The sequence below is a fragment of the Loa loa genome (genome assembly GCF_000183805.2).
Source record: "Loa loa unplaced genomic scaffold supercont3.110, whole genome shotgun sequence".
NCBI lineage: Eukaryota > Metazoa > Nematoda > Chromadorea > Rhabditida > Onchocercidae > Loa > Loa loa.
The window spans coordinates 174,978-194,187 of NW_018108290.1; the positions used below are offsets into that span (position 1 = coordinate 174,978).

The window sequence follows — 19,210 nt, forward strand, 5'->3', positions numbered from 1 at the left end:
TTCAAATATCTTTTTTCTGACCAAAGGATGCAACTTGTAAAAAAATGAATTTCTTTTTACATTAGATGAAAGAGAAATTTTTAAGAGAATAAGATCGTATGCTTTGATAAATCTGTCGCCAATAAAATTCTGCTAACAATAATACGCCCGTTACTTGATGGGGACTGATTCAATTATCGAAAAGTGACTAATGTAACAGCAATTTTTTTAGCATATTGCCTATTACCTAGTTTTCAACACTGCTAATAGGCAATACGAGAATCATATTAATGATTTATTTTTTCTCATTTAAAAAACTCTGATTTTGTCACAAATTACTAGGGAATAGTTTTAGTTTTAGGGAACCGTTCGATTTTTACCAAAGGATGTAAATTTATATTTGCGTATTCTTTGAAGGCAATTTCTCATACGTTTTACTGGTTACATTGAGAGAACTGAAAGAGTAATTCCATATGGATAAATTGCTTCGATCAGGTGTCCACCAATGCCATTTACACTTAAAGGAGTTCTGTGATTGTAGCAGATCTGACCTCATTAAGTCAAGAATGTGATTCAGAAATTCAACAACAATTTTAATTCCATTTGTGTGACAGATGGAGAAACAGAAAAACAGCAAGAAATAAGTACATACATACATATGCACACTTACAAGGTCATATTTACATTCATCCGCTTCCATAAATGCCCTCGTAAATGGCGGTTTTAGGGGTAAGTCGATTTCTTACTTCACTATTCCTGCTATCATTTCGGCAGCTTTCCATTATTTTTCAGATCATCTCACTTTGCATTCCCTGCAGTGTCTTGAAAATGTTTCTTCTGGAATGCTTGCTTCTTTTTCTTTCTCTCTTGGAACTGTGTATAGGAACTCCTGGATCATTTCCTTCTGTCATTTGTGCTCCTTTATGCGCTCTTATTACATTATAACCATCACTTCATTTTTTTTTTGTTATATATGAAGAGAGCGCATGTATACATTCAAGCGCTGAACAGGTTTCTTATAAAAATTGAAAATCCGTTTGGAGAAGTATTCATTCGAACACCGTTATTGTGTAGAATTGTATGGATGATGTTATCTTAAATTTGAAAATCTTATTCGCAAAAAGCAATCTGTTAACGAATATAAAATTTTTCATTCCGTTAAGCAAATTCCAAGTTTTCACTAAGTACTTTTGAAAAGGTAATTAGCAACTGACCTTTCTGTTGTTTCTTGATTTTTGGATTTTTAACAAAAGCAGATGACTTTCGTTGTATTGTATTGACGATTCAACTAAAAGTTAATTTTTCAAAAATGTAAACTTTTTTTTGGTGTCATCACTGCATTAAAAAAAATCACTTCATAAATCTTTTCCTTTAACTTCTGCTCACTTCTTTTTTATCCCTACTCCTTCACTTTCGCACTCATCGCAAGTTATGAACTCACTCGACGGGCAATGTCAACAAGCAAGAAGAAATTGTAGCGCAAAATTTCGCATTTTTTTTCACGTGACTTTTGAAATCAAGAAAATGGAAGTCTCTTCATTCACTATATTATATATTCATCATCAAATTTCACCTAACCAGACTGACAATTTGAAGGTGAAAAAAAAAGTAAACGTCTCGAAAACAAGTTTTTAGATTACTATTAACTTTCCTCTCCTTCTCTCGCCTTACTCTTCCCCTTCCTTCGAAACGGTCATATATGACCTCTCCTTTCGGAGCTGAAATCCATTGCCGTCTTTAAAACATGTTTTCTTGTCTCTCTTGACCCTTCTTCACTCATCATTTCACTGAATGATGCTGGCTGATGAATTATGAAACGAAACAAATATTTTTTTCACATTGAAGTTTGGGTTTTATTATGGAGCAGCAATTAGAGACATCCTAAATTTTCAAATTCTACTAATAAATTTCTCTGATTCTTGAACATCTGACTTGTATTGCGCACTTATCACGACTTATTTATCTATTTATCCAAGTGATTTGTGCAAAAAAATGAATAAATTATTGCTATGGAGTATTGCTTTTTTAACGATTTCGGAAATTCTAGAGTTCAGATTTGTTTCTGAATCTCAATTTTTGATTTTTTATAGCAGTATTGATAGATGTTATCTGAAATGAAGAGCGGAACTAGCTCGAGTGTTCAGTTGAGATTGGAACATAGAGAAAAATCTAGTAAAAATGAAAAATTGAAGTTCATAAATAATTTCGATCTAATTAATTCTAACATAGTATTCTTAAGAGAGGCCGATAACTGTTAGCTGCAAACCGTACGAGACTTTATCACCGTTAGATAATAAGAGCATAGGAAAGTGAAGATGGTTTATTGCAACTTAATATCAAGGTTACTTAGTCACCCAAATTTTGTCCCATTTACAATTACCATAATTAATGAGGTTGGCATCAGGGCACTACATAATAATTTCCCGAGCAAACTAGGGCAATAAGCATGAGGAAGAGCACAACTCTTTAAAACTTTTGTTTTTTCACTAACCTCTACCATATGGAAATTATTGAAAATACTATGTAGTAATAATTTTATCACAACTTCACTATCACTAGCCTTTTTTGAGAGTTTGCTAATGAAATAATCATCTATAGGTCTTATGACATTTTGCATTCAATGACAGGAAAATCGTTTTCGATCCATTTTTAGAGTCTGATTATGGCGGAATATTGAGATTGCATAAAATGTGTGCAACAAGTAATGTTGACCACTGAGTGCCATCCCATTCCCATTGTCTTCATATTTCCATATTTCCAATGTCACTAAGAGCAATTTTCATTTAAAGAAGTTAAGAATTTCAGTGAGGTAGAAGTCCGGTGAAGTATGGGGTGGGTAGTAAGCAAATAAATGTCTTCTACTCCGCCATACAATTTTACTCTTCATTCATCTCTATTCCTCTTTTCCCTCAGCAACTTATGCTATTTTTAGATCGAAGCTATGCTTACCAGTCATCAACTTTATTAGTTATCTCTAATTCGCGGGAAATTTATTTACCCTCATGTACCAGCATTCTTTCCATATTTTTCCACCTCGTTCATTCACTTCATTCGGGTTTTCAGTTCATTGTTGATTAAACTAAGCAGTCGTTGAAATTCCTTCGTCCTTTATAAACTTTCACTGTTGTGTTTGTCACAATATCATTTTTCCTCTTTTTGAATTGTGAATAAGCAGTACTGCGATACTACCAGCACTCTTTTCACTCTGAGGGACGTTAATCATCTTGTTGACACCGAGTTATAAATTCAATTGGCACCATTGTTCCATTTGGTACCATGGTTTCATACCTCTTCTGATTACTAAAGAACATTAAAATTTCATGCTTGCAAAAGATCCTATTCTTACTAAAATGATAAAATATAATTGAACTAATTTAACATCCTAAATTTGACATCTACTTTAATTGATTTCCATCTTTTGGTAAGATTTTAGTTTCTTGAATCAATGGTGCAAAAACCATTAACGAGCTTTGAACTTTAAAAACGATGGGTAAATAATGAGTGGTCTTTAATGAGTGGGTATGAAATAGGAGATTTTAATGAAGTGCTTCTAAACCTTCAGCATTCCATTTCAAATCCCAAGGGTCAATGCCATTTCTCTTGAATTTCACAGTAAAGCTCTACTGTGATGGGTCCTTCAAATTATTACAGCTCAAATTTCCGAATTTTCCTAATGAAGTTAATTAGTTTTTTTTTTCAGAACTTTAAGCTGAAAACATTCTGATTTGAGGTGTCACGACAGTATTGAGGACTTACCTGTACACTATAACTTATACGATTTCGTTTGGATCATTAAATGGAACTATGATATTCAAATATCTCCATCTATTCAATCACTGACTTCAATAATTAGAGTCGTTTGCCCATCTGTTCTTGAGATCCAAATAATAATATTATACCAAATGAGCCTTTCGAAAAAATATTCCAATATACGATGCAAAAGATTTCGTTACCGTCCTTGTCATCTTAACGACAAACAGTAATTATCTTTCAAAAATCTTCAAATAGGCTCTTTTGACAGTGTATCTATGACAACAGCAACTGAAATAATTCAGAACAGCTGTTTAGATCTCGTAAATGATAATTTCAGGACTTCGGCATCAATCACTAGGGACTCTTTTCATGTATTTGGCCCTGTATAGGTATGTATGTAATATATGTGGGCATATAATGACCAAAAGGATGATGATGGACAAAAGCACAGAGATCAAGGTTTGAAACAGAAGGGAGGTTGTTATTTGCTGCAACTTTCTGACTTAATGCTCCTTTGAAATGAACTTCCTTTTAAGCTAGTTACATTTAATCTTGTGTTGGCTGACATATCGCTAATTATAATAAATGCTGAAGAATGCAGCTGACAAAATTTTTTTCAAGGGAAAGGAAAATGAAATTTAGAGAAATGGATATCTCCATGTGTGGTGGTGGTAAGAAAGGATGGCCACCGTCCACTCTGAAACTGATGACTCTCTTTGCTTCAGTTTAGTTGGAAAACAGATGCTCCATTCATCAGTCCATCTGTCTCATTCATCTACTCATTGATCCTCTTACTGTTCATACTATCCGGACGGTATTATGAAGGGGGACAGAGATCGCATAATTGCGACAGCTCAAATCCACAAGCCAGTTTATGCTACTGCACACTTCCCTCAGTAAGAGCTCACGAGCGAGCGATGAATATATCTGATAGAGGATTGACTCCTCCGTGACTGCTATCTCCAATATTCTTAACTAAGCTCTAGCCACAGCTTCTTGTCCAGTTAATTTCCTTTACCTACCACTTATTGTCCTCTCCACATCCAGAGCTTTTTTCTGATATTTTGTTGGTTATTTCAACGCTCTTCAATTAATTTATTATTCCTCGAATTTTGGTAATAATGTTTGCCTGGAAAACTGTTCTTCCCACGAGTTCAGCTTGCTTACCAGCTGCTGTATTTCTGTTTGTTCAAACACATTATAGCGCTGAATATAACCCTTCTCTCTTCGTTTCTCTCTCTCCCTCTTTCTTTCTTTCTATTTTCTTCCCTCATATTCTTATTAGAAACTGTTCAACCAATATATTTTAATGTCCTCCGTCTCCTTTAAAAGGAAAGCCTTTGAACCTTGAAAGTTTAAGAGAAAAAAGAAAGTGCCACTTATTTCCGTCTTCAATCCAAATTTACCCTCCTTTTTCTCTTCTCAAATACTTCACGAATGAAATCATCCAAAAAAAAGTGGAGCAGCTTCACATCTATCCGTTCCTTTGTTCTTTCTATGTTTCATACTCCTCAGATTATTGGGCTGTGACAGTCCATTTCGAGTTCTGATTAAATGATATTTATATGCTAAAATTTGAGATAATTCCATTTTCTAAGTAATCGTTGCGCTTTGTGACTGCTCTCGGAATACAACTATATGTGTATTTCTTCAGGACTATTTAGTTATTCAGAACAGCATGTCTTTCGGTGTCGTTCTGTGACGACGTATCCGTATGTGGGACAAATGTCGTATATCGATCTCACATAATGGGCCTATGAAACCCACTACCAAATCGTTTACTTTTATTTCGCTATACAGCCAGATTTTCAGCGGCCAAATACATAGTCCGTTATCGATAAACTTACTAAAACTTAACTTTCTCGTCGCTGATTTCCAACTGATATATCACTGCTTACATGCAAGTCCATATCGACAAATCCTTGTTCGACAAAACATTTTAAATTCAAAATTATAGGTAAATATTGTGCTTTCCAGCAGTGCACTTTAGTCCGTATCTTCAATCTAAACAATTTCTCTGGTCCTTACTAACTCTCTGCAATATCTACTTCCTTTTTTTCAAATCACTTTTATTCTAAAATTGTTGTATAACGATGAAAACATCATGTTTTAACCTAATATTTTTTAAAAGTGCTGTAACATTGCACGATTTGTAATTATTTTTTATGACAAAAAAATTTCCTGTCATACAAAATAAGAAATTTTTTCATAGAGAGTAATGTATGAAGATCAGATTGATCACAGTCTTGGCACTGATATTGAAAAGATAGTGAATGGCAGAAAATTTTGAAATTTGTTAATGAAGTCCTCATTGTGAATATGTGTAAACGAGTTTATAGTTGTCAGATTAGTGAAAATGTTTGTGTAATTCAGAGTGCGAGAACTCTTACTCTGTCAGTTCATTTAGTTACACCTTTCATTAGCTGTATGACTTTGATGGTTCTTGTTATTTTTTTTCTTTTTTTTTTGATTATAGAAATCGAACGCAAAAATATTTTACGTATTTGAGACATTGATGTTATTTAGTATGGAGGAGTTGCCAACAAAATGATCATATGTGCCGTATTATTTCGTAATGCAGGAGAAAAAAACATTACGAAGAATTGGGAGAATAGAAGAAAATGATACGTAGATATGGGTTTGGATAACCGGAAAGTTGTAGTGGAAATGAATGATAAATGAAGGAAATACAGAAAAAACGGAAGCAGGTTGTTAATCTTATAAGAAAGCTTAAATTAAACTCGGTAATATAATATCACCGCAATGCTAGCACTATATTCTGTTACTGGAGCTTTTCCGCTTTTTTTTTTTGTAAATTTTTTTTATTTATTTATCATGCCGACTTGTTGTTCCTTCCAGCGTCATGTAGAATTCTGAGCATTTTCATCATCCCATTCTCATTTCGTTTTGTACACTGAATTTCCGAATCATAGATATTACGCTTATTCAAGTTCATATGTTGACATGGCAATGGTCCAGTTTAAATTAATTTTGAGGTGTACAGAAGGGCCACTTTTGTAGATGAAATATGTTTGTTAAAGAGGCTATCCATCCGTCCTTTTTTGCAAAAGACTCTTTTTCTCTAAAACATTTGACGATATATGTTGATCATCTGATAACTAAAAATAAACTGCACGATCATCTCTCGTGTTTTTTGCTAAATAAGTTTCTAATACATTGTGCACATGTGCACCTCTCAAAACTCGAGTTAATTGATCGGTATGCCTTTCAAAGAGTCCTTTGGTTTTCTTATTGGAGAAAGGGATTTGAATGTAATGAAGCATGCAGTTCTGCCAAAAATTCTATGATCTTCTCTCTAAAAAAGCTATGCTTTTGTAGCTGCCAATATTGTGACCAAAACAGGTATCAGAGAGATGTGTAACCCTCAACCACCGACCACAATGGTATCATTTATTCTGCCGACAAGGTCGTAGGTAATTGAACTATTAACAAGCACCATATCAAACACCATCCAACACATTTTCTCCATAAATTTTCAATATGTTTAAACTGAAGTTATTATGGGAGCAGTGTTTGCAGACAATTGGCTTTCTAGTCTTTGTTCTTTGTTCAAATGGCAACAAAAAAAGGGTTTTTTTGGAAGGGTTAAAATGAGTTCAAATTAGCGAATGATGGAAGATTTCTGCGTTTTCATTTCTTCTTTTTTTTTTCTGGTAAGAAGAGAGCAAATAAGATTATTTGTCAGTACATATGACAAAATTTTGCTATATATTTGGAACAAGTACTGTATCTAAATCAGGAACATTATCCTTTCATTTTTATTGATATTGTTTTTTTTTGTTAGCGAATTTTTCCACCACTTCGCTGGTTCATAGAGAGTTTTCAATGCTAGTCAATTTATGGAGCCAAAAATTTGGAAAATTGTCTCCAAATAATGAATCACAGAAGCTGTTAAGCAGCTGTCGGTGACTGTTTGCAGTACTCCTCCTGCTCCTGCTTACTCACCTCATCATGTATACCGTTCTCGGTGTCATTCTAATCAACGCCGTGATCGTTATTGTTGTCATTGGGTATGAAGTATCCAAGAGCTGGTCCACTCTGTCCCTCGTTATTTTTCAGTTGTGTATTCCACTAAAATTTCATTTGTCGTATTGCTGAATAACGTATGTTATGTCGAGAAGTACCTATTTTTCTAAGAACTAAAACATCTGGAAATGTGGAATAAAGGCAGTTCAGTTCTTCTTTCCTTTTCTACCTCCTGTACAACCAAAAATCCAATTAAACCACACCTGTGTGCCCCTTTTTATACCTGCAATTTGGTTACCATAAATCCCCACATATCCATCAAGCAGTCCTCCGTTCTGTTTTCCCTTTCTATAGTAAGTAGTTGGCGGCAATAAACAATATTTCTAGTCTTTCGTTGCTCTTCCTTATATTGCTCATTCAAAAATCAGCTAACTAAACTGCCTTTCATTTGAATTCATTTAAATTTCATAAAACTGAATTTCTATTATAGCTCCAGTTTTTTCGTCGTAAAGATTTGTAATCAATCTATAGAGGTGGAAGACGGTTTATTCGTCGTAGTGCCAATACGAAATTCAAAGTACGGCCAGTTGTGGACCCTGGAATCATTTCAGAAAAATCGTCCGACTATTCTGAAAGTGAAACATGTGGACAGATAAACAGATAGCGAATTTTTTTACTTGGCAATTTAAAAGTTGATTAAAGATATTTTGGAGAAAAGCTTTCAAAACTATAATTTGTCCTTTAGATGCTCTCATATGGTTCTTAATCTTCAGTTCGAATCACCCTCGTATGATTGCTGTTATCCCAATGATTGCTTACGTTTGAATCATCTATTTGGAATGATATACCGTAATTATTTTCTTACCAATCGATGGTCGGCCTGTTTGTATATCCATCCATCTGTCCTCAGGGGTTGTTAAGGAATTAGGGGAAATGACGTGAGGGAGAAAGAGAGAGAGAGAGAGAAGAAAAAAAACTTGGTGTTGGATGCCACTGCAGTTGATTAATTGGCCCTTCAAACTTTCTTTAACATAACGGCATTTGAAGATGACAGTATGTCTGTAAGTACCGCACTAGTTTAGGATAATTCCATCTCATTTTGAATACCAGTAGCAGTTAGTGTCAGAGTAACTGGCATCTTAAATTAATTGCTTTAATTCTATTAGATTCAGTTACATTGTCCTAAAAAGCTATTTATTTGGTCAATTCTCGAACATTTTGAAGAGCAGAATTTTCAATAGTTTTGCAATATTTTGCAAGCAATTACGTTCAAAACTTCCCGCCAATTTATTATTTAAATTAGTAATTAACCAATTTTTGTTTAATTCCTAACTTCTTGTCCTCGCTTGTTTTTATTGCTTAATCTCGATAATATCAATTTATTTTGATATTAAACTGATTACAGGAGGCGAAGAGAGAGAAGGATGAGGAAGTATGATTGTTTGAGATCTTTTAAAGAATTATCTTCTTATTCTGTTTATTACTGGCAATATTTTCTTTTGCATTAAATTTAGATTATTTCAGTGCAGTCAAAAAAAAAAATCATAATTTAGCAATTAGTGGAATAAAATTATTGCTTACTGTAAAGGCCTATTAAAAATACCCCTCAGGTGATGAAAAATTGATTGTAGCGTCATGGGAAGTAAAATCATTTTCTCTGGGAACCTGTTATCGTTTCGCCAGTTTTCAATTTACAAGAGTTATGCATCTTTTCATTAAACCTCTAAATCTCTTTTATCGATTTTCCTGAAATTTCACATTACATCAGAATGTTATGATTTTATACACATGTTTTGTAAATTCATTTCTCCCTGATTCAAAGAAAGTTTTGGTTGAAGTTAACTGTGGCACTCACCAAAAAAATAAAAAATCCAAACTACTCTGGACAATCCTTTGTTCGTTAACTTTCATCAAATTGATTCTAAAAAAAAAATGGTTATTCTTCTCTGTTATGCTGCTTCCTTCGTCCATGTCTCTTTCTCTGTGTTTTTTCCTCAGTTCTTCAAAATTATCTTGATATTTTTGTAAGAAATTGATTCTATCAACTGGTACTGGGCAGACACCACTGTTACTCTTTGTGTCACCAATTAAATTTGAGAAAACAATTTTTCAAGAGATAAACCTTTAACAGTGAGAAATTCGATTTTCCTTATCATTGGAAACAAACAAGAAGGGAGAGAGAGGGGAAGAGAAACGAAGAAGGAAAAAGGAATGACAAAGGTAGTTAATTGGACAGAAAAGACCATTGTTTGACGTAAAAGGACGTTTTTAGTTGAAAGAAAAAAGGAAAATTTCATATGATACTAACGAAAACATTTCTTCCTAGGACATACTTTTAACTTTACTTCATATTTTGCAGCGCAAAGTTAACCGTTCACTGATATTAGAATCTACTTTTGCTCATTCTTTTAATCTTTTACTCAAATTTGACAAACATTACCATTAATGGAGCAATTTAGTTGTAAATTTTAGTAAAAAGTTTTGTAAATTTGGTAATTCTGGTTACCAAGATTTTCAACAAAATTGCTGCGTTAGTGGTATTGTTTTTCCTTCTCTGAACCGGCTTTGCAAATTTTATTTAACTTCGTTTCATTACAAGTTAGGAAAGTTTGCATCCAAAAATATTTTTGTTTTAAGGGCCAAGTCTTCTCATAACTCACTGCAGTAGAACACACTGATTGGAACTGTTCTTTTTCCGTGTTTTCAAGGTTTTTAAGCATCTGGGCGGTCTGGAGTCAGTTCCCTCGACACACAGGGATTTCTAGCGATAAGGAATTGTTTTCTCTGTGGAATGTGTTACTTTTTGTTATAATTACAAACAAAAAACAGAAACCGATACTATAGCATGTTTAAAGTTTTTTTTTTTTTTTTTTTTTTTTTTTTTAAACAAGTAAGTTTAGCATGTCGATCCAGGTCTAATATTGTTGAATATTATTTGGACATTGCTTATAAATTACGGCAAACTTTTTTTTAATTCAAAATTGTTAATTTGACAAAAATTCCATTGTGTTAGCGCCAAGTGGCTTCGTAGAATTAGCATTCACTAACTTGTTTTCTTATTTTGATTTATGAACTACTGGAATTTTTTTTGAGATAAAAATCCTTCTGTATTATATTATCACTATGGTAAAGAATGTGATCCCTTGTCAAAGGCTTTTCATCCTTCTGCGCTATAAAAAGTTCGGTTAGAATTATTTCAAAATCAGCAGTAATCCTTTATCGTCATATGTCATAGTGTTTACGTTTCCATAGGATTCCTGAAGATGAATTTTATCACAGTTGACGCAACACAGTCTTGATTGGAGCAAAATTCAGTCCGCGCAATTCTTGTCGCTGTCGTTTTCTACTTTTTGAACGTTTTCTACTCTTTAATTGTATATCCTCAAGATTTGTGCATTAATGTTCAAAAAAGAGAAAAAAGGAGATAACTTTCCATGCTGAGCTCAAACCATTAACCCATTTGTTGATGCACAAAGAACGGTATGTATATCGAATTTAATTAAATTCCACGATGCCACTTGCGTTTTTCGGCATTCTGATTTCTCCCTATTTCCTTCCTTTTCCTCCTTCTTTTTCTTGATTTTCTGTGTCGAAGACTTAAAGAAATAGTCTGAAAAAAGTTTTTCTGTCCGTATTTGAAAGTTTTCTTCAAGTTACAGAAATTTGAAGAAGCAATCATTCCGTTTATTTTAAAGTCTCGAAACCGACAATTTTCTCCTCTCAATGTTCTAAAATGGGTCATCGATCTCGCGATTTAAACACTGCTTTTAAAGATTGAGTAGTACGGAATTTGACACACCGGAAACTCCATGGCCTGGAAAACATTGCCTCTGGGGGCTGGTCTAGCCAGTCTTAATCATTGACATCTGAGTCACTTCATAATTTTATTCAAAATGCATTCATGTCAAGCAGACACGCTGTCTTGAATGATAAAGCAGTCCTGATGATTGTTCTGAAGCCGCCTGATAAAATATACTTTTGAACTTTATGCAGTCTTCGTGGCAAAATTTTTTCTTGTCATCGAAATAGCACATTTTCCGTTGACTTGTGAGAGCTGATAGTAATTCTTTGCCACAAGGGCATTATTCAAAATGAAACGACACTTTCAAAATAAGATGAGCAAGAATGGGCGAGACATACAACTCACAAACATTCTTCCTCAGAGGGAATCTAATCTTTTTACTTTAAATTTTTTAATTTACCAATAAAGTTTTCATTTTTACAATAAAATGGATTAGTCAAAAATTGTAAGGTTGCAAGTTTAATGAATTTGGTGAAGTGATAGTGGATGTGATAACAACAACAATTAGTACCATTAATGCTCGCATCATTGTTTGGGATTGTAATCTATTTTGAAAACTTTAATATGGTACTTCAATTGGCGTTACGATATGATAACATAATAAACTCAGTGATGTCTACCATTGTTAGCACTTAGTGTCGCACTACGATTAGTATTGTGCTGCCATTGTTAGCAAAATACTGCCCTCTTGTTTTCCCGAAATGTTTGGGAAAAATAAATTTTCACACTTTTTGGGAAATTGAACTTCTTAACAACTGGAAAATCAATGTCTTAAAAATAAGGAGGATTTTAAGATTTTCAAATTAGATGCTATTGTCTTGTCAATATCATTACTATCATGAGACAGATATATATATATATGTAATTATATGTATATTTGTACTTACATTTATATTTATATTTATGGTTATATTTGCGTTTATATTTATATTTATATTTATATTTATATTTGTATTTGTATTTACGCTTATATTTATATTTGTATTTATATTTATACTTATATTTATATTCATATTTATATTTATTTATATTTATGTTTATATTTATATTTACATTCACATTTATATTTATATTCATATTTGTATTTATATAGTGTATCCTCAATGACTTGTTTGTTGTCTGTTTCAAACTTGAACACGAATTGATCGGTTTCCTTCCATTACCTTTAGATATATGCGTAAGAGCAGCTCATTACTAATTACCAGCAGCTCATTATAACTTAAGATTGCCAAGAAAGTAACTGAAGGCTCATTTCTAAATCCTCCCAAGCAGGTAGATGGGAGTGAACAGACTTTAAAAAAAATCGATTTGGGATCACATAATTCATCCTTTCTGAGTTTGAAACTTTTAGTCTCGGCTTTTCAAGCGCAAAGTTAGTCTGTAAGACGTTTAATCGTCCAATGGAAATTTTCGGTGTTGTAGCAATCTGATTGTTCGAAATATTTTTATAGCTTTAATTTTGTGGATTAAATGAGAAGAATGCAGATTATACGTTCACGATTGAGGACTGACTGGGAACCAACTCCTAAACCTTATATGTCGTATCTTTAACTGGTTGATGTTTTGTTTATTCAGAAGTCGATTTCAGTAGTTTTAGATCACACATAAAAGCATACGTGAAGACAGAGAAACAGCATCATATACGGAAGCAAATATGCATATACAAATCGAATGCAGCAGCAAATTATTTATTGGCTGAAAAGAACAACAAACTTCAGAAACCACCGCATTCATGAAATCGGATCTATTCATTATACTCATAAAACGATTATTTATTTTCCCTCCTCGTTTAACCAGTAATTTTAATGCTAAAAATTGGATGATTAAATTTGGTTTTTTTCAGGCTCACATTTTTGGTTGGAGTGAAGGAAAAGCACCTTCTGATGCCGTCGGTGGAGTACGGCCGTTTTGGCCTGCAGCCGACGGCCATCAATCAGAATCGCAACAAACATTTTTTAAACGAACCGAAGAAACGTAAACCACGTCAAGAAATCTGTGCACCCCTCAAATGGCTCTGTTTCATTGCCAATTTCTTAGTCTTTGTACGTTTGCATATTTTAGTGATGCTTACTTTATTTACGAACTCTTTGTTGATAGTTTTCGGTCAGAAAACAAATCGGTAAACAAAGCAAAGGAGACAAGATTAAATTCTGAGTAGGAAAGAAAATGAAATAAAACTACTTCAGTTCTTAAATTTGAGTCAAACTACTCCAGTTCCTAAATTTGAGTTTATTCTTCTAAATAATAAAGCGAGAGTGCTAAAACGATGACAACTTTGTTCTGACTTTTTGATTTAGCCCGCCTAAAATTTCAACTATTGATTCAAATCTGAAGGGTTATCCCACCACCCTAAGCTTATGGATGTATTTTTTTAATATTTTATGAATAATTATGATTTCGCAAATAAGGTCATAATTGTGAGTTGCAGCTTATCGGTGTGACATGTTTGGCACTCGGCGTATATTTATGCATCAAGGATCCGCGACCGATAGCCGAATGGGCGGATGTATTTCTTAACCCGGCCGTTGTGCTTACTATAATTGGGCTTGTCATATGCATTGTTTCATTAATGGGATCCCTTGGTGCTCTAAGAGATAATATTGCATTGCTCAAAACGGTTGATCACTTTCATTTCTAAACTTCCTGAAAAGACAAAGCTTTTTTTTCAACTGGTTTGATAAATTGAAAGCTGTGAATAACAACTTGCAAATTATCTTCACATCACTGTATCTGTAATATTTAAACATTTGTGTTATTAAGTTTTCTAAGCAGTTACAACATGCCACAGTGGGAAAACTTTTGTTAAATCTGTAATAATAATAATCTTTTAATATTCATTTCTAAAATTTCAGTTCGCACTCAGTGTTTTTTTCTGTTATATTATTATTGTAATATTCACATTTTTATTATTTATATTATTCTATTCCGATACAACGGAAGGTCTTTCGGCGCACAGTATACTCATTTACTCAGTTAAAAATTATCATACCAATAGAAATTTAGCTGATTTTGTGGATTATATTCAAGAACAGGTAATCTTCTTTGTTTTTCGCCTTTATGCTTCAAACTTTAATAATTATTACAATAATGCAGAAATTCACATTGGTATCTTTATAAAAATTGTTGAAATCGTTTCCGAATTTAATGCTCAAACTAAAATTTTTAATTGCTAAAAACCTGATATTAATCTATTTTTTATATGGATACCAAAAAAGAAAAAAAAAGAGAAGACGAGAGACATTGAGTCTATGTATCGATACTCCCTCTTACATTTCCGTTGTATGATGTTGCAGTTTGAATGCTGTGGTGTGTCGTCAGCTTCACAGGGTTATCGAGACTGGCAGCTTTCTGACCAATTTAATTGCAATTCAACAAATCCTTATCCAGAAAAGTGTGGAGTACCATTCAGCTGCTGCAAACGATCTGTGGTAAATTTCGGATTGTAATACCCTGTTTTTCAAAAATTTTCACGTATTTCCGCATTTAGAGTACTTTTTATGCAAATTATACAAAGTTATTTCCATTTTTCTCAACCGTACAATAAAGGAAATGTAGACTTTTGCTGAATTCTACTGGTTGTTAAGTCATTAGAAGAAGAAAGAGAACTTTTGTATGTTTTTAAGTAATTTAAGAGATTTATGTTTCAATAAATGATTAGTTTTTTTTTTCCTCCTAGTGAAAAAAAAATAGCAGGTGTCAGAAGCAGCCGCTGGTTCTACCAATCCTTTATTGCCAGCGATGCGGTCGCTGCAATGTTGGCTGAATGCGCAAACAAAACGACCTCAAGAGCTGGAAGCTGATTTGCACACACGTGGATGCTTGCAACCGTTGCGGACAGTTTTCGAAAGTCATGCCGTGCATATCGGTGCTGTTGTCGCCATCATCATCATTCCTGTTGTATGTTTTGTTCATAAAAATAATAAATTGTTGGAAAGAGTTCTTTCTGTTTGCTTCTATAAAAGTGTTAATTCGAAAAGGTATATGCTTAAAAAGCAATGAATGTTTGTTTTGAAACATTGCTTTTCTCATTATCTACAAATACTTTCTTCCTACCATCCTATAACTTGCAGTGTATATCAGTATGTTTATCAAATATCTTGGCCAAACAAATCGATCACCAACGATATTTGCTAGAACGTGAAGCTCGTCGCTGCGAGCGACGTCGTAGACGCAATGAAAGGATTCGTTTCCGTGATCCATGCATATCTGCCGTAGAAACTAATGCCAGTGAACCCAAACGCTCCACCAGTGCTCCACGACATAGCACGGGTCTAAATTCAGATGATAGAGCAACTGTCATCGATGTTCGTTTATTGTTTTCATCAGACTTTCAATTTAATTAAAATACTTTGAAACGATTGCTTGACCCGCTGTTTATTTCTTCCTTGACACTTTAAGTGACACTTTACAAATTTCATTAGAATTTGGAGGTTTACTAATATTACTGAAAAGTAGCTTCTTTAAATTTCTTCCCAAAATTCTATACCCACAGTTCGAACTGATTAGTATTGAGAGACCAGGATCGTATAGTAAATGTCCAAAAACTTGGGCTGTAAACGATCATGAAGCTCTCAAAAAAATACATGATATTAGTAACCAAACCATCCTTTTAATTCTTTTATTGGATAAGCTTGCTGGATAAGCTGTTTTCGTATTAATCTTCATGACAGGATATTTTTAGATTTCTTGAAGCTTTTAGGGCATATTTTCTGTTTTAATTCGACGTAATCTAAACCATCCCCTCTCCTGAGGTCTGATAAAGCGAATGTTCAAGTATTTTAAGGAGTTGAGGATTAAATCTGCAAATCATTATAGTTTCAAATTTGAATTTTCAGATTTATTTATTATTCAAAATAATATGAAATAATTACCAATTCCAGCTCGAACTGGAATCTGTGAAAGTGGCGGAGTCATTACGACCTTCTGTAGCTGTGCAGCCAGAAAAAAAACTTCCTGCCTTAAATTTATCGAGTTTTTCGCAGTCAGCGCCACCAGTACCACCTCATGAGCCCCCTCCACTGAATGGTGAAATAAAACGGCATCGAAAGCATTGTCAACCAACAAGTAATTCAGCATCGAAACAAATCGTACAAACGTCGTCAACAATAAATCAGTACCAAAGAATATCGAGCGGTAAATGTTTCTTCACAACACTTACATTGTCGCTTTTCTGAGTCTGCTATCCTGAGTTCAATAATAGGCTAAAATTCTTGTTGAATGTCTTTCACTGCCATTCTAAATGACGATGAAAGGAGGAACTGCCGACGAAAATACTTCCTTTCTATGAATGAACATTTACCGATTCTCCGCTCTTGCCCAACAAGTGCTAACCGAAATTTGCATATAATCTTAGTACATTAAATCAACTCTAAACACTTCAGGATGAATATTATTTAAAACTTACTAGATTACACATAAAAAAGAAGGGGAACATGGAGAAATGAACCCTTAAATCACTGCGTCACTTCTTACCCAAAGCGCTTGGCTTTCGTGACTTCCCGATCTTCTATTCTTCCTAAATATTCAACGTTCTTCCTTCCTTGCAATGCCTAACCTATTTAGTTTATTCGTGCTACAGAACAATTACTTCAGTTCACTGAAGTTCTCTGATCATGAAAACCTCATAGCAAATGTCGAAAGAGAGAAGTTATCTGTTAGAATAATATCGTTCGTTTGACCTGTAGTAAGAAAGTAAATCGTTAAAAGAGTTCATCGTTCGAAAATATGAAACCTATGAACTTACAGCATTTTTCAGGAACATCAATAGCAGCCGCCCAAAGTAAACAGAAGCAACGAAGACGTTCAGTGGCTACCGTTTCACCACCCAAAACAACAGCCGAAAATCGGGCGCAACAATAGGTTTTGGAGTAGTCCGACCTTGTAGGTTACGAGCCTGTTGGCTGATATTTCCATTTTATAAGTACTAAAAGCTAAAATGGTACTATCATCAGAAAACTTGTCAGTTTTGTTGATCCGTTTCAGAGTTATTGGTGATGTTAGTTTGTCATAGAATTTGCGATTCTTGGGGATTTTACGAACCATGTTAGATCCCATCAATATTTTAAATCGAAGGCTTGAATTTCTCTAATTTTAGGTTTAGAAAGAGGTGCTTATTGAACTGATTCCATTGTATTTGTGTTATACCGGCTTTGGCACTGTCATATTGGTGTTAGTTGTTCGATTTTGACATTTCCAAATAAAAATTTCTCAAAAACATGAAAAGACAGGATTCAAATCCTATTTTCCTTTATTGTTTCTAAAATTTCCTTGTTGGAAGATGTCTCCATTTTTTTTCGCCGATATGAAATCTTCATTTTTAAACTTTAATTCAAGAAAATTGTTGAAAACACCTATCCTCTCATACATCCCCTTTAAAAAATTTGTATCTTATCCCATACTATGCTAAAGATATTTCTTCTACTTTCTCTGTTGTACTTTATAGGAGTTGAAGCTCGGATGCTCTTGAAATGCATTTGCAGTACTTGTTTAGATTCATCTCATTTGTTTCAAAGTAATCCTTTTTTTGCTGAATTTAATCTTCCCAACCTGAAAGCAGTGCCTTAAACATGTAAATTTTGTAATAACTTTCTCAAAGATATTTATGGATCTGTATGTAATACATATATGAATGATACAAAATTTCAGATCCGTTTCGGGTAACTATAGCGTGCGCTTTTTTCACTTATTGAACTGAATAATGTTTAGATATTAAATTTGTTCCCGTATAAGTCACTTCATATATACTGCCTTATTGCCTTCTCAATAATTATTGAACGAATGGAATGATTTATATCTTCATTATTTTGTTGATCTAATAAACGATGCTCAGCATGAGTTTGCACTCATACGTTAACCCGGTAAAGGACTCCGGAAATACCAGTTGATCGCCTTATGCAACTTAAGGACTAGAATCGGCTCGAAACACTCAATCTACCGTTGCAGCTGATTTATTTTTGTTATATTTTTGCTCTTGCAAATTCAGTTTCAACTTCTGATTTAATTGAAATGAGACATTTATCCTTAAATTAATGGAACACGAGTGGCATACTTGTCCACAAATGATTAATCACACCGAATAAGGAATGCCGCTTCGTGTCTACTCATCTGCCCTTTTTTACGTACGCCACTTTCGAACGGACGACATTACCAGCAAGCCCAGCAGCTGACAAAAGCGTACCAGGCAGACCTTGCTGGGACTATATTCTTCATATCGCGACTTTGAGTGGAACAATGTTGGTCACGCAATGGTAACGTCATGTCTGGTTCGGGTGTTCCAGTGTCTATGAATCTGGCTTGCCATTTTGGTTTTAACGGTATCTATAGTCTGCAGCGGATACTTGCTGCTCTCATTAGTCATCGTTTGTGTATACTGCTTATCAGTTCCCTTTTGATAATGAATGAATTTCAAGAAGCACATTGACATTAGTGATGTATACATTCCTGGTCTTCATCTTCCAGCTCCACTTCAAGATTCATTTCTCCGAGTTCCATTGTCTTCCGAGCTACTGCTCCGTTTGATACATAACGATCCGGAATGCGGATAATCCATTCCCTTTGGCATGGCTGAAAGTGAAATATAACTCCGCTGTACTTTGATTAATGTACATCTACACTGATCTGCTTACTATATTATCATCAGTTAACGATTTAGAAAGAGCTCATGGCTTAGAGTTGAACTGTTCAATGCCC

General features: G+C 34.0%; 4 protein-coding genes across 4 annotated transcripts; 2 read left to right on the forward strand and 2 right to left on the reverse strand.

The window, feature by feature from the left end:
* Positions 1-10,992: 10,992 nt before the first annotated feature.
* On the reverse strand, positions 10,993-11,544 carry LOAG_02234 (hypothetical protein; the record flags this gene model as incomplete). The annotated part of the gene is made up of 3 exons (XM_003137772.1): positions 10,993-11,085; positions 11,169-11,315; positions 11,482-11,544. The coding sequence occupies 3 exons, from the start codon at positions 11,542-11,544 to the stop codon at positions 10,993-10,995; spliced, it is 303 nt and encodes a 100-aa protein (XP_003137820.1).
* A 784-nt stretch (positions 11,545-12,328) lies between these two features.
* Positions 12,329-12,628, forward strand: LOAG_02235 (hypothetical protein; the record flags this gene model as incomplete). Its single annotated transcript, XM_003137773.2, has 1 exon — positions 12,329-12,628. One exon carries the CDS (start codon positions 12,329-12,331, stop codon positions 12,626-12,628), a length of 300 nt encoding a protein of 99 aa, XP_003137821.1.
* A 730-nt stretch (positions 12,629-13,358) lies between these two features.
* Positions 13,359-17,390, forward strand: LOAG_02236 (tetraspanin family protein). The gene is made up of 8 exons (XM_020445955.1): positions 13,359-13,563; positions 13,950-14,138; positions 14,374-14,553; positions 14,815-14,949; positions 15,215-15,418; positions 15,592-15,825; positions 16,402-16,654; positions 17,277-17,390. Exons 1-8 carry the CDS (start codon positions 13,405-13,407, stop codon positions 17,378-17,380), a joined length of 1,458 nt encoding a protein of 485 aa, XP_020303647.1. The 5' UTR covers positions 13,359-13,404; the 3' UTR covers positions 17,381-17,390.
* A 1,056-nt stretch (positions 17,391-18,446) lies between these two features.
* On the reverse strand, positions 18,447-19,012 carry LOAG_02237 (hypothetical protein; the record flags this gene model as incomplete). Its single annotated transcript, XM_003137775.1, has 3 exons — positions 18,447-18,540; positions 18,669-18,801; positions 18,958-19,012. 3 exons carry the CDS (start codon positions 19,010-19,012, stop codon positions 18,447-18,449), a joined length of 282 nt encoding a protein of 93 aa, XP_003137823.1.
* Positions 19,013-19,210: the final 198 nt, after the last annotated feature.

Coding starts and splice junctions, on each gene's coding strand:
- LOAG_02236 (XM_020445955.1), top strand. CDS start 13,405: ATGCCGTCGGTGGAGTACGGCCGTTTTGGCCTGCAGCCGACGGCCATC. Junction 14,554..14,814: donor TGGATTATATTCAAGAACAG/GTAATCTTCTTT, acceptor ATGATGTTGCAG/TTTGAATGCTGTGGTGTGTC. Junction 14,950..15,214: donor GCTGCTGCAAACGATCTGTG/GTAAATTTCGGA, acceptor AAAAAATAGCAG/GTGTCAGAAGCAGCCGCTGG.